The 21,894-nt window shown below is 29.4% G+C and overlaps 1 protein-coding gene across 3 annotated transcripts in view; it reads right to left on the bottom strand.

Moving 5' to 3' along the window:
* LOC129980549 (apoptosis-stimulating of p53 protein 1-like) overlaps positions 1 to 21,894 on the bottom strand; it is a 599,431-nt gene that overhangs the window by 180,795 nt on the left and 396,742 nt on the right. The window contains exon 1 of one of the 3 annotated variants that reach the window (XM_056090901.1): positions 13,733 to 13,883. The exons of the other annotated variants lie outside the window; for them this stretch is intronic. Coding sequence (XP_055946876.1) covers positions 13,733 to 13,741 — 9 coding nt within the window. The 5' untranslated portion in view covers positions 13,742 to 13,883. Of the gene's footprint in view, positions 1 to 13,732; positions 13,884 to 21,894 lie in introns of those variants that run through there. 3 annotated transcript variants of the gene reach the window in all.

Here is a 21,894-nt window from a genome sequence, read left to right on the forward strand (position 1 = left end):
CAAGTTATAAAAATGTATAGTTTTTTTAAAACAATTTTTTCATCAACGATGAATAGAAAAGCGAGATTTTTTCTGTCATTTTAACTTTTAAACAGCTATTACAAATTTATTTCTATAAATATAACTTTGATTGAGGCACAAAACATCCGCTATTTCATACAGATTATTTTGATATATAAATAACTGTATTTGGTTCATTTCTTGTTGAGTTATGATTGAATGAAGCAACATAGTGGGAAAATATGATTCTTCATAAAATGAGTTTTAAAAACACCGTAATTAGAGTTTTTAATGAAAACACCTCAAGAAAAATAATTATAACTCGTGAAATATTTCTAATATTGACAACATCTTGGTATCGTTTGAAAGCTAAAGGATCAGAGAACATATTAAGCAATTAAAAAATATTTGATATTTTGAACGATTTTTGAATTTTGAAGTGTGTACATACACCTTAAATAGCGTTACTTTGAAAACTCATAATATTTCTCATAATATAACCCAGTGACCAAATATCCCAGAAATTTCCAAATTTAGGCAAATTGTTCTGGAATTAGAAATTCGGAATGTGTCACTTATAAGATCTTAAAACCATTTTAAGATTTAAAGATTTTAATAAATGCAATGAATAAACATATTTTTAATCAGAGTCACGATTGCATGTATATAAAGTATTTCATATTTCTACTTGGGTAAACAATCAACATGGGTAAGGATTACGCAATAACTAAAAATATAACGTAAAAAACAAAACGTAACGTAACTAAAACTAAAATCAACGTAACAAATATTAATTTTAAATATAAAACGATAAATTTACAATAAAAATTAAGTATAATAAAGTCTAACATTCGGAAATCATGACATCTTTAAAAGCAATATTAAACAGAATGGTAAATAATAATAATAATAATCTAAATATAAAATTTGTTAACTGCCAAAATTTGGATCACTCTGATCTGCAATCAAATTCGGAAACATAAATAAAAAAATAGGAATGATATTTTGGAAGCGTTCGAGAACAGGACTCTAGCACAAAATTAAATGAGCATGAAAAATCTTAGGATCCCAAAAGGTTGCAGTTGCCTACTTTTGCTATTTGATGATCCAGTCCTGGTAGTGATCTGGATTAATTTTGTCACCACAGACACAACGGACATCGGAATATAGGCCAAGCCTGCGGAGGTAGGTCACTTAAGGCCCATGCCCTGTGATTAACTGATTAAATTTTAAGTTGAAAGAAACTTTGTTGATATTAACATTGGGTATGACTTGAGGTTCAACGCCCTCCAGCTATTACACGAAATTTCAAGAGAGGACTTTTAAGTTTTTTCTTAAAGCATGATTTAAGGAGAAAATCGGACATTAAGAAAAAATATACAAAGGAAACAAGATATATATGAATATAGAAAAAATGATGCCATTTGAAAACCAATAAATCTTTTCACGAAAAGCCAATCTTTTTAATGTCTTTTATTGAACCTGTCATAACAAAACACATACACAAATCACTTTTCAGTCTGCTTGTTTCTGTACATCAAACAGATGGCATAGTGGAACTGCTGTTCATTTTATAGCCATTCAATGAGACTTTGAGAAAATGCACTGCTTCCGATTTAAGTGCAAAAGACAATGAACGAAGATAGACAGCGTCCATTGTTTTCCCGACCGCTTAGAAAGTGAGAGCACAAGACAATGAACGTTCAACTACAAACTGACATTTGGATAACAGGGTGGAAAAAAAGTAAAAAACATCGGGCACCCTGTAAGAAAGAATTGCGTGCAATCAGCCTATACATAAGAACGAAAAGAACAGTATTCAAACCTAACATTTGCGGCGATATTATAGAACAAAAGTCATCACATACCAAATGAGTATTCTACTTTAAAAAAACAGGGGGGTACGGGGGGGTTGAAAACTACCATTCTTCTCTCATGCCACAATATACTTCTACCATTTTTGTTCAACTACACAACATAGCACAATTGAAGCTGGGAGATAGCTATCTAGTATACATGACGGGAAGTTTAAGCCAATAACAATTAAAGTCAATCTTAGGAATTCGTTGGGTCACTAAGTTAGTGACTTCTGACTCAAATAAAGGTATTATAGTACACAGTACAATAGTACATTTGAACAGTCAAAACTGGAACTGGTAAGCATTAACTTGAGAATTCAAAAGTCGCCAGTGAAAAATCGTAATTGGGAAAAATAAGCATATTTTTTAGACTTTTTACAGAATTAGATGCACATTAACTGAGAAAAATTAATTGATCACACAACACATAAGGTGTTATAATTTTGACCTAAAATTTTCTCCTTTAAAATACGTTGAGCAGTTAAAGAAGAGGTAATACTAGTTTGTATATTATTTTGTACAGTTACTACCTCATTGCCATGGTTTATGCAAGTGATTCTGATTGTATATCTAATTAGATCTCCATTTCTTTGCTATTTCTTAACTGTAGCACAGAAAAGGTCATCAAATTTGGTAACATGTATGAATCAATTAGAAAATAGGTGTGAATCATAGGCGATTCACACGACAGCGAACAATTTAAAAGAAATAAAACCAAATGAGAGTGTTCGCCCCACAACTTCTATACTTCCAATATAAAATGCGTTTTAGCTCCTTCACATACAATGACGAATCTGGTTCATGCACCGAATTACTGACTTTTTAATTTTAAATCTGCAATAAAATTAAATTAATTTAAAAAATAAAAGCCAATTAACCCTGTAAAGGGACATTTTTTTCTAGTCATATTATGTTAAAATATTTTTAGGCTTGAAATTAGAATAAGAAAAGGGATTCCTTTAGCTTATTAGATGAACTTAATTTGGTTAATTAATAATTAAGTAACAAATCAAGACACATCATTTTGTCTGAGATAAAGAACTGAAGCATCTGAGTTTCTGTCTTTCTAAAAAATTTGTCAGAACTGATGCCAACCTAGATCATTTCATACAAAGATTGATAAATTTGGTGGGAAGCATACTTCCCACGGCCCTAGAAAGGGTTAAAACGCTTCTATACCAGAAATTCCCTTATATTATTATAGAAATTAAAATTATATTATTCCTTTTGATTCTCAACCTTTAGAAAGAAATTTCAATTTAATTTAATCTAGTTCGTTGTATTTTAACCCTTTCTAGGGCCGTGGGAAGTATGCTTCCCACCAAATTTATCAATCTTTGTATGAAATTATGTAGGTTGACATAAGTTCTGACAAATTTTTTTTTTACAAAGACAGAAACTTAGATGCTTCAGTTCTTTATCTCACATAAAATGATGTGTCTTGATTTTTCATTTAATTATTAATGAACCAAATTAATTAATGAATCACATTAAATTTATCTCATAAGCTAAATGAATCCCTTTTCTTATTCTAATTTCAAGCCTAAAAATATTTTAACATAATATGACTAGAAAAAAATGGTCCTTTAAAGGATTAAAGTAACCGTATTTATTTGCATATAAACGCATTGACATACATAAAATGTCAAACCTCTGATATAACTAGAGGATTATATTATCAGTTGAGTAGATGAGAGAAGGTGAGACGGGCACAAATTTTCCTTTTAGATTTCATCTAAAAATGTGAGAGAAATCCACAAATTTTGGTTTAAAATCACATTCAAAATTTTATTCCTCTGCATTTAATTTTATCCTTATTCTTTTTTTTTTCTTTTTTTTTTTTTTTACCGAAACGTATTACAGAGTAATATAAATCCCAAAATATATTTCCTGAACTTATAAAAAAAATTTAAAATGCACAGACTCATCAACATTTTGAGGTCGAAGTTTTTGATGATTACAACTTTTTTTTTCTTTGTATATTTTACGAAGAATTTTTTTTTAAAAAAAAGCAATATATTCTGTTTGAAAATGAATTCATTATTTTATTTACAAACGTATGTATTCATACTGACATGGGCAAAAGTTAAAACAGGAAATTGAACAGAATGGTCATCAAAATATCGTTTGTCAACGGATTCTAAAACCCTCTACACTTCTGCGCATGCGTTAGGATGGGTTTAATTCGACAGAATAGGGATGAGTTTAGTTTAGTCATATTAACGTCCCGTTTGAAGCAACACTAGGGCTATTTTGGGACGGACCTCGTCATTTTGAACCGCGGTTAGATGACGAGGACGACACCTGAGCTGGCACCCCCTCTCCACACCGCACCACACCAGCGGGAGGACGTTTGGTCAGGACGGATTTAACGTGCAACAGACCCCCTTACACGACGGTTCTTCGGTGGAATCGGGTCTCGAACCTGAAACCCTCCAGTTCCGAAGCCGAGACCTTACCACCAGGCCACCGCGGCCTAGAATAGGCATGAGAGGAAAGATGTAAGGAAGGGATGTTTACATTTAACAATAAAGTAAATTTCGGAAATGTGCACATCCTTCCGCGTTTCACCCCTTAGAGAGATAGAATCATCAAAAAGTGGTCGTGTCAGGATACTGAAATGAACAGTAGCTTTCGAGCGACTAAACAAAAATAGATTTTTTTCCCATCTCAATATTTTTTTTTTATTCTTTTAAATGTAATAATATTATTATTATTCTGTAGTATTATTCAATTTAAAAGTTAATTTTTGCTTTTGGCTGACTTGTTCAACAAAATCAAATAAAAGAAATATGTTTATTAGTACTGTTATATAACGTTATAATCAAGATAACATTTTTCAACATTATTATTACTATCAGCCAAAGCAGGCAGAATCTGCTATAATCTTTTCTCTCTCTTTCTCTCTCTCTCTCCCGATGTTTTCAAAACCATATCTCGTCCGCGTATCTTTTCGTAATTGAATTTCTTCATAATTTCATTTCAAAATGCTTTCAAACTAACTTTATCTCTTTTCTAAGATATAAAAGCCAGTTTTGGATGAAATACTTTAAACAGAAATATACTCTGTTCTTTTCAAAAAGCAGACGAACCGAACCGAAGTGAAGAATTTCTACTTCTAAAGTTATTTTCGATTTAAAAAGCGAAGTGAGAGAATTCAGTTTATTCCATTCAGGCGATTTTTTTTTTCTTTCTTTCTTTCGATGATAGTTTTCAATATACTCCCCTTCAGTATTTTGACAAAAGCTTGTAGTTCTTTTCTAGGAAGGAAAAGGTAGTGTCAGAAGCAGATAACAAGGTAAACTTTTTTATTCATTTCAGTCAACAATTCATGATATCCAAATTCAAAATGACATGTTTTCGTCGGGAATGAGATAGTATCCTTTTATCGTTCTTAATACCATTTATTATTCCATTTGTGAATTTATGAAGACTGGAAATATAGCAACATTAATAAAAATCACGGTTATATCGCTGTTTTTATTTCAGAAGCATATTTTAATTATTTTTAGACATCAAAGAGAGAATTTACTTGTTTTAGGAAATTTAGTTTTAAGACTACGACGAATGGAAGCAGGAGATAGTTAATTTAGGAAGAGATATTCGTTAAATTTTGAAAATCTTGCCGATTGTTTTGTTTGTTCAAACTGTACAACGGGTTAAAAAAAATACACATGAATGTTATGGAGAGTGGCTCTAATTCTCTTTATATCTAGCACTGATTATTGAATCACAAAGGAGAAGCGAGGCCTCTTCTGTAAGTCAAGGCTTTAATAGAGTCTTGGAAGCATTTAAAGTAAGAGTTTGACTTATCTTCTATATGGAAGAATTTATGGGAAACTGACACACATCTGTGTTTCATCAGGCGGAAAACCTATAACGTACAGCCCAAATGCAGCAAGCAATTTGTTTCTGTAGTGGACATAAATCAATCAGATTTTGAATAAAATTGGTGAGGATCAATGCCACAGGATAGAATTCATATCCCCCCCCCCTCTGATTCATATTCCTCCTAATTAAACTCACCAGGCCTAATGGAGACCAGGGCATGACATTTTTTGATCCCCCTCATGATATTCCTCTTTAAAAATGACACAGATGCTCCTATGTCTTGACACTTTAGCAAAACATTAAAGGATTGGCCCTAGGAGAACATATACCATATCTCCCCACCCCCTCCTGTTTACTATACTACTTTATGCTGTGCTGAATCTTACTTTAATGAATAAATCAATAACATAAGAGCACTTTCTATCTTATTTTTCTAAGCATTTATGATCATGCGCATATTACATCGGGTCTCTGATTGACGTTGAAAACTATAACATATAAGGGAAACGGTGATCTGTCGCGAAGAAGCTTCGTAGAAAGTCAGCATCCAGTTATGTTTATAAATGGTTCAATTTGACATTTCAATGTATAGTATATTTTCTTTAAAAATGAATATTAAGAGTTGCATCGTTAGCAGAAAAGAAAATATAATAAAAAAAGGTCAGAGCTGCTGAAAGTGAAGCTGGAGTCCAGAGCAAAGTATTGGCATATGGAGCCACCATATTGGCTGGTATGCAGACTTCATCGTAAGTCTATATTCCTTTATTCAGTTGTCTTTTCACATAAGATATACTATAGCGAAAATCTAAATTCTAACCACTACATTTTCAGAAACTTCGATTAATTAATTAAAAAAAAGATGAAGCCCTTTTTTTTTCTTTCAAAGAAAATAAAAGATCGACAAGTCACTTCCTAGGTCGTGCCACAGGATTTCTGTTCCACCCCATTCTCTTAATCTCACCTTATCTGAAAACAGTAAACATAAATGTTTCTACTTTTGGTATTCTTCCTTAAATATGTTATATTCAGACATATTTGTGAAGAACGAAATACAGAAATGAGGAAAGGAATTGTTTTCGAAACTCATAGATCATAACAGCATGATGAACTAAATTTCAATTCCAATATTAAAACCACAGGGAGAAGTCTCCTTTAAACTTTCTAACGAGCATGTCATGCAAAAGAACACCTTACATGGCAATGGCGAACAATAGTTACAAAATATTAACATTTGGCGTGAATTTATCATTTTTATTGAATCTATCGTGTCATCTTTGGCGATTAATCCCTGGCATGCAGTTAATAGTATCCAGAAATCGAATTTCCATTTTAGATGTGTTTTTCCTAAATGACTGAAACAAATATCTAACACAAAAGTGCACTTGTAATCACAAAATCCTATACCAAATTTGATATATTAAAGTTACTACATTCTTGAATGATCGCATTTGCATGTTTCTGAGAGTAACAGACCGACAGACAGTCAAATCGTAGTTAGATCTGGTTTAAAATTTGACAAGTGTCTACATTCTAGATGTTTGTACCTATTTTTACCTATCCAGCTCTCTTTGTTTGGTACATATTGTGCTAGCTTATTGTGCTCATAAAGCCAGACAGACGGACCTCCTTTGAGAAAATTTTACTCAAAATTTGATAGAAATCTGCAAGTATGATGTAAAGAACGTACACCAAATTTCAACTGTTTAGTTCAAAACCGTTTTGAGTTATCTTTGCCAGACAGACAGACAGACGATCATTTTCTAAAAATGTGTTTTTTGAACTCAAGGCGGTCTAAAACGTGGAGATTCATCAAAATCTCGAGTTCGAATTTTTTGACGATTACTATACTTTCTCTATACTATGCATACGTGAAAGTAAAAATATTTTCGGAACTAGCAAAATATCATAACATAACGAGATAAATTCCAGTTCAAAACAAACGAATTATTTTCGAAATCAGTAAAACATATTAATATGCTGAACCAAATTTCAATTTCGGTGTCAAAAGAATTATTTTCAAAAACTGGTAAAACATGATGATAAGTAAAATCAAATTTCAATTCGATGGACACCACTCTTACCCGGATATTTTAATTCCAATATTAAAAAAATATTTTTGGAATTAGCAAAAAGTCATAACATACAGAGATTAATTTCAGTTTAAAATAACAAACGAATTATTTTCGAAATTAGTAAAATATAGTAATATATTGAGCGAAATTTCAATTTCAGTGTCAAAAAAATTATTTTCGAACCTGGTTGAACATGATAATAAGTTCAATTCGATGAACACCACTCAGATACGGACTTCACATGGATAAAATTCATTTTTTCAAGTTCCCCCACCACCACCTTTAAGTCTCCAGAGCTTAACTCCCTGTTGGAGAATTACTGATACAATATAAACTTGGTGACATATACTAAGACAATATTGGAATTACTGAGACAAAAAATTATTTTCGAACCTGGTTGAACATGATAATAAGTTATATTCAATGAACACCACTCAGAGAGGGATTTCACATGGATAAAGTTCATTTTTTCAAATCCCCACCACCACCTTTAAGTCTCCAGAGCTTAACTTTCCGTTGGAGAATTACTGAGACAATATATTGATTACTTCCAGAATATTGACTCACAAATCCCTAAGATTATTTATTGCTTTTACAAATCTGGTCAGCTAAACATTATATGGAATCTGGCAAGCGAAATATCAAATAGAATCTAGTATGCTAAAAAAGAAGTTTGCTTCATTTTAAAATTAGAATATGATAACGGAAGAAGACTCGCAAAAATATGCAAATTTCAAGAACAATAAACACAAACAATGGCTGAAGCAGCTTATTATTCCATCCCAAAGTAATAACGAGCATCAATTAACAAACTATACAGCTATGCGACACAGAACTGAATGAATTTCACTTTTATCCATCCATCTGCACAATGCTTGCTATTTTTAAAACATATGGGAAAGTTAATAACTGCAGAGACACGACCTCATTGTTACAGTTCGGAATCAGAAAGGGAAAGTTGCAAGGGAAAGCGTGTGTTGAATTTGGATGAGGAGATGCATGCATGAAAGTCCTTCATTTTCTGAGGCGAACGCAAACCTCGAGCAATGGATGACATAATGAAGAGGAAAATATTTCTGAAGCAAAACAGTCGTGAGATAAGTTTGAGGCAATAAACAATAGGATAATTGTGTTGGATGTTTACCAGTGATCAAGTATTTCATTGGACCTCCTAAACTAGAATAAAAAATTATGAATCTGTATATCAAAACATGGGACATAATAACATTTTAATCTTATTCTTAAATCCTGTCTTGATTGTATTGTTTTAATATCTGTGTTATGCCTCTTTTGCAGAGAAGATCTAATAAATGGAGATTATAGATTCAAACCCGAGTTCTCCCTACAAATGCTTGTATTAAATCAGCCGTTTGTGTTTGTATGTAATACATCAAACAAATTCCAGAAGCAATTGTTGCCCTAAAAGTATTACGTTAATATACACTTTTTGCAACAAAAATTTTTTTTTAAAAATTCTTTAGTCAGTAATATCCATTTAATTTTCAAACTGCTTTTTTTTTTTTTTTCTCTCTTGGGTTTCACATTATCATTAGAAATTAAATCTTAATTATAGCAGCAATAACATACAAACAAAAAAAATTCATTTAATATCGTTACAATACGGGTATATATTAATCCTTTGTAGACATTTGATGACACTCACTCATCATGCAAGACGGTACATCGTTTTGATGTTTTATTCATTTATTTAATTTTTTAAAATTTTTATTGTTAAAAATGCCTACATAGTTGTATGAAGATGCGGATTACTTTATCGGGGAAATTCATATTAAAACAAAAATATATTTTTATTTTTCGGAGCACTAAACAAGATAGGTATTAGGGAGAATAACTATACATCGAATTACTTTTCCCAGTGCAAAGGGCTGAATAATAACTAAAACAATGAAAAACATAGTTGCGAAATATATTTAAAAATATCTTTTAAAATTATTATTCCGAAATTTAAAAAAAAAAGTTATTCAGTAACGTCTATTTGATTTTTAAGTTATTTTGTTCATTTGAATTTCACATTATTCTTAGAAATTAACTTTTAATTAACAGAGATAACATGCTGACAAAAAATTGTATTTCATATCGTCAGAATGTGAATCTATATTAAATAATAACTGAAAACATTATTGTCGAATATGCTTTAAAATATTTTTTTTTTAAATTTACTAAAGAAAAAATTTTACAGAAAAAAAACTGGTATAATTAGAAAGTCAGTTTTTTAAACATTAAAATGGCTCTAGTCATTTTTATTTAATAATATTTTCTGAATTATTGGGGGAAAAAAACATCAAAATTTCACTTTATTTTTAAAGAATTAAAATTAAAAAAAAAAAAACGCTTAGCTGTGAATGTTCTCACTTTCCAAAATATGACAGTACCAGATTGGTTGTCCCAGATCCTATAGAGGCCCTACAGAGCGTTATATTCTAAGAATGGTTACAACAAGAAATAAATGGATAATATGTCTATCGAATGTTATTTTCAAAAATTTAATAACTTAAAGATGAGACTAAAATACTTTGTAGAGTACCACAATTTATAAGCCGAATACGAAAGAAATATTCATACCGGCCACTTTAATTTCTGGAAAATTTCCTAGAATATTTTTAAATTTTTTTCCATTCGAGATTTGATTTTAAAACCGAAAATATTTCGATACCGATCACAATATTCTATTCATGATTCACATAATTCAGCAAAGATTCTTAATATTTTTTCTTGTATTTTCTTCAATATTTTACATTCATAATTTAATTTTAACATCGCAAATTTTCCGATATTCCACCTATGAACATAAGCAGTTTTCTATGAAACGTATAATTGAATATATGTTTTTGATAATGCATTAGAATATTCAAAAATAAGATTAAATATTTTTCTATCCTTAATTCTATATCATTGTTTAAAATATTCCCATACTATAGCTTTACTCAGATTTTCCCCCCCATTTCCTAGAGTTTGTAGGTAAGAACGAAAACAATGAAAAACAAATTAGAAATAAAAATGGAGGAAATTAGTTTTAAAAATTAATTTTTAGAATTTTAAAATTGCCCTTGTTACTCTAGTTTTATAAATAGAACAGTATTACTATATTTCTATAAAAAAAAAAGCAAGTTGAGATCCGATTAAAAAGATTTTATCTAGTTCAAATTAATCAAAAATAAAGGACATCAATAATATATCTTTTATTGCATATAATCTCTTTTCATTTCAATCTTACTTAACATTTAAAAACACATTTTCGACAACTAGGTCATTTTTAAAGATTACTTACTTAAAAAAAAAAAAAAAAAAAAAAAAAAAAATTATATATAATATTTCCATGCGCTTTAAATTTCCAGATCTTTAAAATCAAATCCGAACAGTAACGAATGCGGAAATATAGCTTAAAGTAGTTTTTTTCTTCATTTATTATAAGTTTCCTGTAATAACATTCTAATTTTAAGACAATTTAATTGCCATGATAAGTAGCAAACTTCCAAGAATCGAGCGAAACTCGATAAGAACACAGAAACTAGGAAACTATGCAACGAACCACGCTCGAATGATTAATTTTATACAATATTTATGAGTAAAAGTTTTATTTCTAAGCGCAATTAAAGTAAAGAAAGTTACACTTTTTTTTTTTTTTCAAATCTAACAGGAAATTTCATATTCCCTTATAACTTTTTTTTTTCTTGTAGAAATGGAATAATTTCTACAGCGAAGTCTAAGATATAACTAATAACATACCTAATTAAAACAAAGTAATTTTAAAGATTAAATGCAAAGATAAAATTGATTAAAGATTAAGGGCAAAATGAAACTTCTTAATTCAAAAGGAAAAACATCGTCTTGTGCACCTCGAAAATTTTACGTTACACGCATAAAAAATTTACAAAGTAAAAAAGAGAAAATGATTGACAGGGATTCTCTTTTTTTAGATACTTCACATAAAATTCAAATTTTACGCCTCAGATACTTTTATTATAAAACCACATTCCTTTTTTATTACTTTCTACCTATATTTTCATATTAACTTCCCAAAGTTCTTGAATACTTAAAATAAAATTCAAGTTTCAATCTAACAACGCCAGAGTTAATTATATTAAAATTTAATCTACGAAAAATAGGGTTTTTAATTTATCCGAACAAAAAAAAAAAATAAGTATGGAGATAGAGAAAGAATTTATTGGAAAATGTGTTTTATTTGAATTTCAATAAATTATTATATAGAATTACGTTATATTCAATCAATTATTATGTTGAAATTCAATCTACAGAAAATATTATTTTCAGTTTATTCAAATAAAGAAAAATAAACATGGAGATAAGAGAAAAAAGATTATCTCAGATGTTTTATTTGAATGTGAAATGCAAAATTAAATTTTTTCTACGCGACTTTTAAAAGTTTACCTTGCATGTTAATACATATTAATTTTAACACACTGTTAATTTATTAAACTTCTAATTAGATGCCACAATTTATTATAGTCGTTTATAGTCCACCCCTTTCAGGCAAGAATGTAAAAGGGCACCAGACATACTTATCATATTCAGATAAACTATTGTGAAAAATCAATAATTCTCAAGTGTATTCTGTTAATATTAAAATAATGAAACGAAAACATTCTTTAAGCCTTGTGCACCTAAATAACTTAAGCGGTAAAAAAAGTCGCTTTTTGTGAAATCGAGATTAAACAATGTGAGATCAAAATATTCTGCAAAAATGTATAAATGAATAATTAACGCACAAAATAAATATAATCAACAAATTTTCAAAATCATATATTCCAAATGGAAATAATCAGTAAAAAAATAAAATTGAATATACTAATATAATAAAATTTAAAAATGCATTGATACGATTGGTTTTTTTTCAGTTACACAGTCCAGATGACTAAAAAAATATTTTTACATGTAGTTAAAAACAGAAAAAGCCATAAAAGAGCAACAACAACAAAAAAAAAACCCACAAAATTTGTTTTTAGTTAAAAATTACATGAAAGGTATTTGTAAATATTACTACAACAAATAGTTAGTAAACTAATAAACCTTGCCTTGGGCAATAAAAAATCCGAGTATGAATTATTCCATTGCATTTATAAAGACAATATTATTGCTTTAAAACCATACGATAATGCAAAAGTTTATAATTTTTTTTTTACAAACTTAGCAATAAAACTTCATACGAAAAAAAAAAAAGTTGCGCGATTTTGGAGGTGTCAAAAATAATAAAAGAAATTTATACCAATATACTTCTTTATTTATATATTAATCCATAATCTACATTCTTTTCAAAATAATAGGTACCTTAGAATCAATATCCTTTTTAGAAAATAAAGGCACAAAACTATAGTTCTAACAATGCACCCAAAATTTACTCATTTCCAAATTCAAAAATGAGTACAAACACTGTCTTACTTTTTTTACATTTTTTTAAATGAAAATCAACATTGTGAGCACACAACATTTGTAATATTGACCCAGCATATTCAGGAATTGACTTATTTCATATTAAACAGAATTCACAAAAATATATATATATTTTTACCATCAAGCTCATCGTAGCAGAATAAATTGGTGATTAATTACAAATTAAACGCCGCCAAATAAAAATCAGTGAGTAATTCATAACTTAAAATATTAATTTAAAATATGAAAAATCCAATTCCGTGTCTGCGATTTTTCATTTTTCAGCTGTACTATTAAATTCATTTGAACTGCCGGCATGTAATAAACTAATGGAGAGAAAAAAGTTCCGCCTTAACCCCCTTTGGGTGGTCACGCCGTGGCCCGCTTCCAACAAAACAACCTGTCAGATTCCTTCCCAGGATACCTTGCGCGGGACCTACCGTAACTTTTTTTCCTTTCCCCCTAGTTGAAAACAAAACTTCGCGAAGTTAAAAACAAATTATTACTGCAAAAAAATAACAGGTGACAAATCTCGCGCAGAGTTGAAAGTTTGTCACTTACCAGAACCATGATTCAGCGCGTAATCCCAGAGGTTAAAAAAGAATTATAATCCAGGGTAGGTCGTTTTTTTTCGCACAATCACCATGTATCAACTTTCAGAGCAGACGAGAACCCATCTCGCATGCCGCCATGTTGTAGACTGAAATGTTCCTTTTCGCGCCGCGTCGTTGGCGTTGCCAAGGTGTTCAGTCATGTGATGCGTGACGTCACTGGAATGCAATAGCAGGTGTAGGAAGGGGGGATGGAATAGTTTTACGAGTTGTGTGTTCTACGCGCTGCGTACGAGGGACTGGTTGCAATATTTGGCAACTAAGTGACCAAAGTTTTTTTTTTATTATTATTATTTTCGTTCTTTCCCCCCCCCTCGTTCCCTATTTAAGCTGTCATGGTGAAAATGATAAATTCGAAAATGATGATACAGTGATAGTTTTTAGTTATTTTATTTCGATGTCCCCGAGATATAAATTTTGGAAATGCTTAACGATACTGTAAAAAATAAAATAATAATAAAAATAAGAACAAATAAATAAGGAGATGGGAACTTTTTATTAACTTCAGAGATAATAAAGTCTACCAACCTTATAAGGATGATTATCAGGATTTTTTCACTAAAAATAAGCCATCATGTTGGTTTTTTTAAACTGAAGACAAGATAAAATGGTGTCAAGGAAAGCTAGGGATTTCCTGATAAAAGTAAGACTAAAAGGGAAATGTGCAAAAAATTTTTTTATATTATTATAGATGACACAAAGAAACGATCAAGATCAGTCAGTCATGTTTTCTTTGAAAACTTATCCTTAATAGAAGAAAATAATTAGGAATCTAATAAAAAAAACATTATCCTTAATAGAAGAAAATAATTAGGAATCTAATAAAAAAAACATTATCCTTAATAGAAGAAAATAATTAGGAATCTAATAAAAAAACATTTTTAAAAATAAATTATACCATACAGTACGGTCTACAAGATTTTGAGTATAACTGATTATGATGATGCATTTTGTCAATAATTACTATCAAACTTGTCATAGTATCAATTACTATCAATTTTTTTAATAATCAGAAAGCTAAAAGATAAATATAACACTCTTTTTTTTTGTTCTAATTCACATTTAAAATTTTTCATTCACAAAATTGTTTACATTTAAAATCTAAAAAGCCAAAACAAAAACTTAAAAACATTTTTTTTTTTTTTTGATGTTGCTATTTAATGAAAGAGAAAAAGCAGAAATAATAAATAGGGCGACATTATTCATCCGGGAAATATCAACTATTTTATAGATTTGAGGGGGGGGGGGTATCATACTATAAATATCACATTTCGCATGTATAATTTACTTGCAAATGAACAAACTCCAATTTATTATACAACATATATTTATAAAGCAACAATAAATTGTAAATTTTAATAATGTAGCATTAGAATTTTTCCCTTAAAATAATATTTTATAATTTCGTTTTACAGGAAGCAAACTCAAGGTGATTTTGGAGTTGAATGCAATTATACTCTTAAATGACACTTTCTTATTCGCAAATAAAATTTTTGATTAAAATAAAAAATTTTATTCTTTCATAATCATTTCAATGCTACATTTCTTCAAAAGTAATCAAAAAATGTGATTATTTAGATATAGAAGGTGACAAAAGCTATAAAATTTTAAATTAAAGACTCGTCGTCAGAGTCGATTATTTTGAGGAATTTTTACAGCGGATTACTTTGCAAATAAAATCTTATTTAATCCATTTAGAACCTCTGGCTAAAATCAAAAATAGCGATTTTTCATGAAATTTTTTTTCCTAAAAAATATTTTAATTTTAATTCAATATTTTATTATCTGAGCTATGCCACCAAACGATTTATTAGAATAATCCGCAGATCGATGCATAAAAATAAGACAGAAACTTAATGAAAGAATGTACTTAAAATTAACTTAAAAAGTTCAAATAAATAATAGAAACAACACAAAAAAATATCTTTATATCCAAAACTCTTTATATTCCAAAGTTAAAAAAAACCCATCATCATCATTATTATAAAGAAAGTAGGCAATGGAATAAAAGAATCCGGAACTATTCCAAACAGTCAAAACATTCAGGCAGACACCACAGTCTGGGGATGGTAGGTTGGAGGGGGGGGAAGCAGTCGGAAGCATTCCTCTTTTATGAATGGAAGAAGGCGGGACCACCCCTCCAAACTAACTCCCGTTCTGTGGAATGCGCACAATGAGACGCGGGGAACTCCCAGTTCACCAAAAGGCATATTCAAATGGCCCTTTCTAGCTTTCAAAGGATTTAAATATTTTTGCCAGGGGATTTGGCGCGCTATTTTTAGGTTAAATCCCTTAAAAGATGCGTTTTGCACTTTCACTGGGAATATGTTTATGTATACAGTTTGCAAACACCCGTTTTGAATGCGAAAGCACAGCATTTTTATCTCAAAAACCGTGAGCTTTTCTGAAAATCTTATCTCTGACGTATTCAGAGGTGTAATATCTCAAAACAATGAATAAAGAATAGTGGAGAAAGGTGGACTAGAATGAGGTAAAAGAGCTTTCGGAGTTGACTCTAGGTTTGTTCAAGATGCCATCAAGCTTGGATTATTATATAGATAAATTAGGCAATTGTCTAGAGCTGCTTTGGGAACCTCGAGACTTTAATTTACCTTTTTTCGAGTGTTCTGAAAATAATTCCATTTTGTGCTTTAAATTACAAAAGCCGCATATTCGAATTTATTCAAATCAAGGTATGTGACAACATTCAAGATGAATTTTTTTCAAAAAACGTTCGAAAATAAGTTACATTTGTGAATATTTGTATAAAAGAAATTGAAAAAACATCTATGAAACCGAAATATACTAGTTAAGTTTAGTTCAGATTAGTTTAGTTATATTAACGTCCCGTTTAGAGCAACACAAGGGCTATTTGGGGACGGACCTCGTAATTTTGAACCACGGTCAGATGACGAGGACGACACCTGAGCTGACACCCTCCTCTCCACACCACACCACACCACACCAATGGGAGGACGTTTTGCCTGACGGATTTATCGTGCAACAGACAGACCCCCTTACACGGTGGTTTTTCGGTGGAATGGAGTCTCGAACCTGAAACCCTACGGCTCACAAGCCGAGACCTTACCACCAGGCCACCACGGCCTTGCCAGTTAAGTAGTAAAAGTTTTTTTAAAAAAAATTAGAAAAAAAAAAAGGCGTTTATTGGCTAAAAAGAGGTATAAAATAAAAATCTTTCAGTTTTTAACTTTGTCAAATGATTTGCTTAAAATTTTGGAAAACTTAAGAAACATGTAACCTAGTTTCTGAACTAAAATATAAGCTATCCATTTTTTTAAATATTCGAGTTGAAAGATAAATTAAGTGAAATTTCCATTCCCCCCCCCTTACATTGTGAAGCACGAAATCAATTACAAAATATTTTTAATTGAACAGATTACTTTTTTCTAGTTCAGGTACTACAGAAGATATTAAAGAATTATTATACCAAATTTGATTAAAAAAAAGGCATTAGATTTTAATTTAGGAGGGTTTTGATAATAAAATTCTATCAAAGATTAGAAGTGGAAATGGCATTTAAAGATGCGAAATAGCATCATAAAAGAGCGTAAATAAATGCAAATATAAAAATCAGTATAACTTCCAAAAAAATAGACTTAGAAATAAAATAATAACGATTTTATAAAGAAATCTGTTTGGACATTAAGAATATTAAATTAAAAAAATTCATAATTTCGCAAAAATTTCAACCTTAAGATATAGTATCGCTTAAATTTTTGAACTTTATTCTTATCACATTTCTAATTAATTATTTTTAATAAGTTTTGTATTATGTTTTTTTATTATTCTAAAATTATCACTTTATAATTTGACAACTTTTTTTATTTTATAATTAAATATAATTTAGTTTTATATTGAAAAAAATTGTCATTTGTTTTAACAATTTTGTATCAGTTTTTTTTTAATTAAAATTTTGAAATTATTTTTCAGTTACGAGATACAGAAACTACTCTCTTTAAACTGATTTACAATTAAAGGTTTTCTTATATCAGTATGTAAAATTTTATTGATAAAAACTGCCTGTAAAGAGATTATATTAAATTTAAAAATCTAATTAGGGGGCCGTCGGAAGAGAAGGCCCTCTGCACCAAGACATGAATAGTCTAAAGCTCCTAAAGAGCTAAATCCGGCTCTGGACAGTAGCAATTAAAATGAAAGACAACTCAAACTGACAATATAATGAAATCCGCTCATGCAGTGGCTGGCGGATTTAGAAATTTTGCGGCTCTAAGCAGTACATATTACGAGGCCCATCCTATTGATAAATTGGCTAATATAGTTTCACACTTCAACGCATTTTTAATTTAGTATGTCAATGATTTACTTCATGATTCTTTTTATTAAATTGATGAAAACATATAAATTTATTTGTTTATTTATTTAAGTAATCTCCCGATGTATGTAAAATCTGCAATTTAATTATTATGAGCAGATAGGAATATGCATGCTCAATTGGATTTTTAAAAAATCTGAATAACAACACTGTATTTAATAAAACATAGAATTTACATTTTTTGATAACAAGACTAATTACATTTTCCATCGGCTACCTGTCAAGCACAGCGAATCCTTCAGCTGCTTAGACTACCTATTCGAAAATTTGTCGCAGATTCAATGTACAATTACGCCCAATTAACCCTTACCTTACGATCAACGGATATGGAAGATATCCATTTGATTACCTGTGAGTGCGACCACCAGATATAGGCGACGTTCACTGGATTACTTGGGTATACAAATACGGCATTTACTTGATGATCTGTGAGCACGAGAGCGATATAGCTAAATCACACACCCCCCCCCCCGATATTGTGAGATTATTTTTATTTATTTGTGTACATGTCTTATATATAGATAGTGGTCGCCACCATTTGTTTCGTTCTCTGTTTGTTTTGCCCATAGAATAAACACACACAACGATTTCAAAGTGGACACACTCCAAACTATTGACAATTATCACTATCCAACAGTAGGCTCAATAGTTATTCAAACTTTAAGTGGAGAATAAATAATTAACTTGGAGTAATTTGCATATTTTTCAACAATTAATACATTTGAATAGAATTTTTAAAAAAAATAACCAATATTTCTTGCAATAAAATGCTATTTTTGAAATGAAAATAACTCTTGGAGCCCCCCCCCCCATAATCATGAGAAACACATACTACTTGGAACAGTTAAACATAGTTAGTGTCAGCATCACCAAAATGCCCAAAATAAAAATTGTGAAAGTGTAAAAATAGAGTTCAGCACAGGCCATAGATAATATAAAAGGAAAAAATCCGTTATTTACGTTAAAGGGTTCAAGCAATGTTTCATAATGCAATAAATGTGAAAAATGCATGGTAGTCCTCTAAGCAGTTCAGTTCAGTTCAAAAGAGCGTGTAAAGTGGCCGTTAGAGTGAAAAGGCTTTTACGATTTCCCAACATCTTCCCCTTTTGCAGTTGCAGCATTTGCTATTATTAGTGCCTGATTTTCTACAAATTCATACGAAACTTTATTTGAAATTAAATAATTGTTGAAAATTAAAAATAATACTTTCTTTGCATATGTGAAGTAAGAGTTATTTTATATTTTTCTTTATATTATAACTCAGACTGGTCTTTTTATTACAGGATTTGACCTCTATAAGCATCAATGAATGTATAATTTCATACTGCCAAAGATTTTAATTTCTCTTAACTGTGTTTGAATCACAATAATTAAAGCTCTAAAGTCCAGTTGCAAAGATGCATCTGACTGCATAAATGCTATATTATTTTTTTTATCTACAATTTTCATCATATCTCGTTTTCTCTTCTTTAATTATTAATATTTAATTAGTTTACACGCACCTAATGGCCTAGTACTAATGTAGAGCTACACGTAAACATATACTTCTGTATGAGATCTTTCGTCCAACTTTTGTTCCTATCTCAATTTGTTTTTGAAATTATCATCTTCAGAAACAAATGGAGAGAGATAATTCCGACGGATTCGCGGAGTTCTGAAACGTGGAGATTCATCAATTAATTTATCTTTGTGTAACTTCGTGTACAAGAAAGAACGCAGACAGATTTTCTCGAAATAGAAAACAGCCGTTGATTATTTCTAACTTCAGCGGTTTAAGAGAATAACAGTTATTATAAAACTAAAACATGTCATTATTAAAAAAATAAAAATAATGGAAAATTACAGCTTTTAGCAAGGGGAGAAAAAATAGCTCATTAAAAATAAAAAAGAATAATTTTGAAGCTCTAGTACTGAAAACATAAATCATTAAAGTTCATATCAAAACTCAACATCACATAAATATATAAAAAAATGTTAAAATTTACGTGAAATAATTAGAAAAGTTCTGCTATTAGCCATTTTGCTTACAAATATTTTCAGAGAAATTTTCATTTTTAGGAATTGGTATTTCAGTATATTTAATATTCGTTTCTTAGAAATGGTAAAATAAATTCAATCGCAGATCGCAAAATGAAAAATTCTCAGTAACTGAAATAAAATAATTGAAATAATAGAATTTACTTTAGCTAATAGTCCACAATTTAGTTCAAAACGATACATATAAATTTAAGTTACGATAAAAATAGTTATTTTAAGTAACTTGCATTCATACCATCATAGACAAAATAAAGAAAATACATAACGTGCCAAATGCAATAAGATCAGAATAATACAACAAAAAATTTTTTTATGTATTTTAGATTAAAAAAAGAAGACTCTTTATAGCATGTTATGTTCCCATAAACATTTACATAAACAAATTATATAACAAACATATTATGCATTTAAATATTAAACAAATGTAATGCATATAAATGTAATATAACATAAAATATAAAAATATATTTATTGTCATTTATAAAAATATAATAATACACGCTTCAGCAGAAAATAAAATATTTTTGTCGAGTGTAATAGAATAGCAGACGATTTATTTTATGCTGTAATCATATTTTATCGTCTCCGTACTAGAGATACATTAAGCGAGATAATAAGACGTCTCTGCTTAGATAATAAATGACAAGATAAGAAAGATTTCGAAGAAGAGATCCTAATTATCTAGCAGAAAGCTTATCAGAAGAATAAATATTTTTACCGCCATGAAAATGCTATGCAGTTCAGTTTACGTTTTGTTCTTAAATAAATCAGCAAATAATGAGGAGACATTAAGAATGAAATTCATTCCGAGATAATATTTAATCGTTTGATCAAAACATTAATTTGATTAGTAAAAAATATCCCGTACGAATTCAGCAAATTCGAGAAGAAAAAGAAAATACAAGAAAAAGAAAAATGTAATTGTTATATTTTCTCAGAATCACAAATCAGATTAAGAATACCTAAAGAGATGTAATTTTAAGTAGTAATACATTATTAAATAAAGAAATGAAGATATTGATCATTTTAATCATTAAAATAAATGGAAGTGTTTCAAAATTGTAATCAAATTTTAAAAATAATTATCAAAAAATTATCTGTTTTAAAGAAATTTGATGTAAGAATTATTTGTATAAACAAGAATTATTCGTAATGAATTTATAAATATATTCCTTCTAAACTTATTCTGATGAATTGAATTTCACTAATTGATGTTTATTTAATATATAATAATAATTGAATAATTTAACCAAATAATGATATCCATCTTTATTTGCTAATTTTTTTTTTTCAGTCATTTTGTTCAGATGTAATGTGTTAAATACGCTTTACTGAAAATATACTTTGCATATTGATTACTATTTTGTTTTTAAAATTATCATTTGTAATCTTCAGGAATTAATTTTTTAAAAGCATAAAATGCTTTCAATTTAATTAAGGATATTGCAAAATGTGTATGGCCACAAAAAACAGCGTCAATTGTAGGAAATAGTGAATTATAAACAATTCATGCAAAACCGTGATTCAAAATTGATGTCCTGGTTAATTAATTAATTACAGTTAATTTCTAACTAAAAACAGAAACTATTAATAATTAGAAATTCACTAATTTTTTATGCTTTATGCTTGTGTTTTTTTCTATGTTTTTCTTTTTTGTTATTTTTTTTGCACATATAATAAATGGTTTTAACTCTTCAAGTTCGTATTATGTTATATATTTT

This window comes from Argiope bruennichi, chromosome 8 (genome assembly GCF_947563725.1).
Source record: "Argiope bruennichi chromosome 8, qqArgBrue1.1, whole genome shotgun sequence".
NCBI lineage: Eukaryota > Metazoa > Arthropoda > Arachnida > Araneae > Araneidae > Argiope > Argiope bruennichi.